The sequence below is a fragment of the Solanum dulcamara genome, chromosome 11, assembly GCF_947179165.1.
Source record: "Solanum dulcamara chromosome 11, daSolDulc1.2, whole genome shotgun sequence".
Lineage (NCBI taxonomy): Eukaryota > Viridiplantae > Streptophyta > Magnoliopsida > Solanales > Solanaceae > Solanum > Solanum dulcamara.
In genome coordinates this window covers 17,614,957-17,620,496 of record NC_077247.1, presented here as the reverse complement: position 1 = coordinate 17,620,496, position 5,540 = coordinate 17,614,957, and the positions used below count along the sequence as shown (strand labels likewise).

General features: G+C 32.8%; 1 protein-coding gene across 1 annotated transcript; it reads left to right on the top strand.

Annotated features, from left to right (window-relative positions):
* The first annotated feature begins 2,181 nt into the window (after window positions 1–2,181).
* On the top strand, window positions 2,182–4,938 carry LOC129874014 (calcium uptake protein, mitochondrial-like). Its single transcript, XM_055949231.1, has 7 exons — window positions 2,182–2,762; window positions 2,851–2,918; window positions 3,232–3,455; window positions 3,532–3,615; window positions 3,764–3,977; window positions 4,083–4,379; window positions 4,475–4,938. The coding sequence occupies exons 1-7, from the start codon at window positions 2,504–2,506 to the stop codon at window positions 4,664–4,666; spliced, it is 1,338 nt and encodes a 445-aa protein (XP_055805206.1). The 5' UTR covers window positions 2,182–2,503; the 3' UTR covers window positions 4,667–4,938.
* Window positions 4,939–5,540: the final 602 nt, after the last annotated feature.

Below are 5,540 nucleotides of genomic sequence, written 5' to 3'. Positions count from 1 at the left end.
TCTATGGTAGGTGAAATGAGTTATCTTTGACAGAATACTCTTTTTGGAAGCTGCGTTTGAATAAGATAAATTCCTTATTAGGATTTGGTGTCTTCATAAGAATTGTAGATATGGAAGTCTAGTTTCATATCGTTCAAGAATCAACCAATTTGGATAAACCTACAGTGAGATATGATTTTTCTTCTATAAACACTCATTTCCGTAACAGCATCCTACCTTACAAAGATTAATTTATTTGACCTACTTAACCTCCGAATCTTAAAATATGGTCTTCATAAAAGTTGTAGGTAATGATCTTGTGGTTACGCAGAAATTTTAATCACTCAATTTGGATATTCCTATGAAAAGTTATGACCAAAATACAGAGGCTGTATCATGTTTAGGCAAAAATTGAAACATCGTATACAACGTTTTTAGGGGATATTACAGTCCACCATAGAACTATATAATTCCAGAGGATTCATCCTTGTGAAGTATCTAACCCTTGTTGCTTCCATACCCACATTTGGGTTCACGAAAGCTATCACCTCTCTATTGGCTTATGACATTATAGCTTGGGAAAGGACTTGGAAAGCAACCCTAAAATTTGCATGAGTGACTTGCATGTCCAATGGATCAACCAGAGCTTGAGGTGTTTGTTGCTCCTCATCATGATTCACGCTCCTTCTCAATGGAGCTCTTCTTGGAGGCATGATTCGGAAACACATAGAACTTGAGTTAGAAGGATTGCAAACATAACGGGGGGTAAATTTGGTCTATTTTGAATAATTGAGGAATATTTTTCACTCTTTCCCTAATAGGGAAAATTCTAATAAATGTACTAATTATTAGACTTGACTATTTTTTTATTTTTAGATATTTTAGAAAAATATGATTTACTGTGAACAGGTGCATTACGATTGCCTCATCATAAAAAAAGCTCATAACTACATCCAAAATATTTTTCAATCGATCTCCTAACCAATAACCAATGATATAAACTACACCACATAATATATAAATTAATTTAAATTTATAATTATATACGAAAATTAGAGGTTAAGTATCTAAGCATATTCATCTACAACACAAAATATGTCTTAATAAAGTAATTTCAATTTTGTTTCAAACCAAAGTAGGAAAAAAGAAGAAGCAATTGAATAGAAAAAGTAGAAATTGTGCCTGCTTGATATCCAAAAAAAACGTGGAGGTGTATTTTTCAATCAACATTAATCCAAATGACGACGGTTTGTAAGTAGCAAAAAATATTACTCCATAAAATAACAAAAGAACTGAAGTGATTTGAATGAGGCAGTTTTTATTTGAATCTCATATTATGCAGTTTGATTTTAGGTAATTTTATATTTCTATGTGTTCACCAATAAAAAAAGCTTAATTGTCCGTGCAATACTTCAGCCAACAAATACTTTACAACAGTTATTTTACACTCTACCCTCCCCAGACCCCACGATGTGGGATTTCACTGGGTTGTTGTTGTTTGTTGTTAGTTATTTTATATTTTTAAAAGTATAAATGATAAAGTTCATGGTACTTCAGGAGGAAAGAGATAAATGAGCCCCGTAATAAAATGCAAAAAGAAAAACGAACACCATGATAATAAATTACGAAGAGTAGAAGAATACTTGAAGGATAATTAGAACCTTTAATTTTCAAGTACAGTTGGAAACATTGAACATACTATTGCTTTCTTAGGATATATCTCAATATCCAACAATCCCAGCCTTTTCAAATGTTGAGCAAATTATGACATATTTATCTTGAATTTATATAACCATTTAATAGTTGATAGAAGCATATTTGAAAGAGCACAACTTTTTGTCATATGATAACGGCAAGTCATCTGAAAGAATGCATCCCTTCCAATCAGCATGTGTTTGGAATAGCTGCTATACATTAGGATTTTTTTTAATAATTATTTTAATAATTAAAATATTTCGTTAAAGGATTATTTCATTTAAAAGTATTTAGTTGAAGGATATTTAAGTAATTTAACTTTTTAAATTTAGGGCCTTTTTTGGTTGGGGGATACTATAGTAATTTAACATTTAAGTTAAAGAATGTTTTTAGTTGAGGGTATTATAGTAATTTAACATTCAAATTAGAGAGTTAATGCTTTTAAGGTAATATAGATAGATATGATATGTATTTATTGTATATTGCTAATTGTTTTATAACTCAAACATGAATTTTTCAACAAATGCATATGGTTAAAATTGGAGATTAAACTTTAAAATAATGAGATAGGATAAAGATTGTGTTTGATTTTGATATGCACATAACCACCTCGGCTGAGAAGCAACTACCTTGGAGACCGTAGAGAAAAAAGCAGAGCCAAAAACATAAAACTCTCCAACACCTCTCTTTCTCGGTCAATTATATAAATTTTCCCCGTACTATTCTCATTTCCCCCTTTCCAAGGATCACCCTTTTTTCTGTTTTCTTTTACAACTTAGTCATAATAATAATCTCTCAAAACTCTCTTCACTGTAATTACGTTACTACTATGCATTCTTGGGCATTTTTCAGAACATCTAAGCCTGCGATCCGAGTGCTTGCCGCTCAAAATCCACTTTTTCTTCGTTCCATCTTCACCAAATCAAATGCCTCCAATGAGTATAAAACAAATCCAACACTTTTGGGTTCTGGCCTCATAATTGCTGCTTCAACCATAGCTCTCTATTATATTTCATCCTCTTCTCATCATATTTCTTATGCTGATTCTGGAGAAGACCCCGACAAGAAATCCACCTTTTTATTTGGAGGTATATATTTGTAATTGATTATTTTTCGTTTTCCTAAATGATTTCTTCAACATTCACGTTCTTACTTTGCTTTCTTCTCAATTTTTAGATTCGTATCGGAAAAAAGTTTTCTTCAAGTATGAGAAACGGTTGAGATTGCAAAGTCCTCCTGAAAAGGTAAGGAATATTATTAGGCACATTTTTATGGTGCTGCAGTATTAGATATATGTAACGTTAATCTGTCTAGTACTTGCTATAAGTTTAAATATTATTATCGATCAAAAAAAAAAAATCAAGTTTGCCATCAGGAAGGATTCTGATTCGAAACTTGTCCATGAAGCAATACATGATGTCTTACCAATGTATGGATTATGTTCTATATGATTTGTAGTAATATAGTATCTGATTTCATTTTTATGTACCACGTTTAAAAATTGTGCATGTAGTATGCATTCTGAATTACTTTAATTTGTTATTATGTTGATTCTAGGTGTTTGAGTACTTTGCATCTTACCGAACTCCAGGTGGGGAAGTGTATATGACGCCAGGGGACTTAATGCGAGCAGTTGTTCCAGTGTTTCCACCATCTCAAACAACTGGTGTTAGAGGAGGCAATCTGAAAGGAGAATCCGCTTCAAGCGAGCTACATTGTGCTCCTTCAGAATTTTTCATGCTCTTTGATACCGATAATGATGGACTTATATCATTTCCAGAGTGAGTATTTTGAAATATTCCTAGTAACTATCATGCTCTTCCATAACAATGAGCAGTCAAATTCAACTTGGATCAGGTACATATTTTTTGTTACACTACTGAGCATCCCGGAACCAAGCTTTTCACAGGCATTTCAAATGTTTGACCTTGACAATGATGGGTATGTCATTTTTATAATTGCGTAAACGTACTTAATAAGAAAATGCATAGCAATACGCTCTTGCAAGACTCAACAACAAACTTTTTACAAAAAAAAAAAAAAAAAACTACACACATCTTCTAGGTGTTCTGATTAGTTTCATTAACAGAGGAGTTGACAAGGAAGAATTTAAGAGAATGATGGAACTGATGCGAACTGCTAATAGACAAGGTGCCCGGCATAGAAATGGATTGCGATTTGGACTAAAAGTCACTGGTTCAGTAGAGGAAGGAGGTCTCTTGGAGTACTTCTTCGGCAAAGATGGCAACGGGCGACTTGAGCAAGAAAAATTTGTTCAGTTCTTAAGAGATTTACATGATGAAGTATGTCATTCTATACCCCAGAAATACAATAAATCTTCCAATTTCTTCTAAATGTCAGATTTCCACTTTTTCCTTTTTGTATCAAATTCCCTTTATGGATTTCAGATATCACGATTGGAATTTGCCCATTATGACTACAAGTCACAAGGAAGCATTTCTGCCAAAGATTTTGCTTTATCAATGGTTGCATCTGCTGATATAAGTCATATCAACAAGTTTCTTGACCGAGTAGAAGATCTGGATGCTGAAAAACAGCTTAGAGACGTACGCATTACATTCAAGGAATTCATGAGCCTTGCTAAGCTGCGCAAAGAACTGCCATCATTTTCTCGGTCCATCTTAAGCTATGGGAAAGTAAACGGACTTTTGTCGAAACAAGAGTTGAAAAGAGCTGCTAACCAAGTATGATTAGTCTATAAAAGCTCTTCTCTTCTCTTCCCTTCCCTTCCCTTCCTCACTACAAATTTGCTAATGATGAGTCATATGTCTCTTACCAGGTTTGCAGTATATCCCTTAGCAATAATGTGGTGGATTTGATATTTTTCATGTTTGATTTAGATTGTGATGGGACTTTAAGTTCAGATGAGTTCCTAAGAGTGCTGCAACGGAGAGAGCCAGAGAGTTCACAACAAAGAGAGTCAGGTTTTGTGGGCTTCTTCTCGGGCTGGCTGGACTCCACAAATAAGTAGTTTTTGATTTACTAACACCTTTTGACCTAGAAAAAATGATTCAAACATAGTGGTTGCTTATCCAACATTCTGTGTTAGCTTTTAACAAGGGAGTTGAACTTTTAGAGCTCCACATCTGGACATTTTAGAGTAACTCCCGCACCTCCATAACATCTTCCATGATACCCTACACGTTCATAACTTTCTCCATGATCTCAATAGTTAATGTCATGTTTATGACAATCTTGTAACCAACCCCTATGTAATAATATAACTAGTATCATGAGAGGTGATGTATGGTACACTTGAAAAGAAAGAAGAAAGTTATCCTATTTTGTCAACTTGTTTCATCTTTAATATTGTTGTTTTGAGCTTATTTCTTAACAAGTTATCAACGTGAAACTCCAATTTTATGAATACTTATCAAGTTTCACCTTCTTCAGATAAATAAATGTCCTCAATCTCAGTTAGATCCAAGATTACTAATGGAGATATATGTCTTCGATATACTGCTACAACCGGGGTCAACTCTTGCTTAATAGACTTAAGGCATATGCCTGGCCTCAAATTTTTACCAAAAATATATTAGGTGTTAACATTTTTCATGGGAATTTTTTTTATTATTTATGATAAAAATATATTTTATAAAAAACTATATTATTTTATTCTTTTTAATCCCATTCAAAATGAAGAAATCAAGAAAACATTGGTTTGCCTTCTTACATTCGCTTGGGTGACACTCATATAATTTTTTTTAAAAAAATTCTTTTGCACTCCTTTTTTTTCAAATCTTTGATAAGTTAGAGTAATACATTGTCAAAAATCTGAATTAATAGCCAAAAGTATTGAACAAAGTTAATTAAAAATTCATTTTTTATTTCTTATTAAATTTTCA

Coding starts and splice junctions, on each gene's coding strand:
- LOC129874014 (XM_055949231.1), top strand. CDS start 2,504: ATGCATTCTTGGGCATTTTTCAGAACATCTAAGCCTGCGATCCGAGTG. Junction 2,919..3,231: donor TGCAAAGTCCTCCTGAAAAG/GTAAGGAATATT, acceptor TGTTGATTCTAG/GTGTTTGAGTACTTTGCATC. Junction 3,978..4,082: donor TAAGAGATTTACATGATGAA/GTATGTCATTCT, acceptor TATGGATTTCAG/ATATCACGATTGGAATTTGC.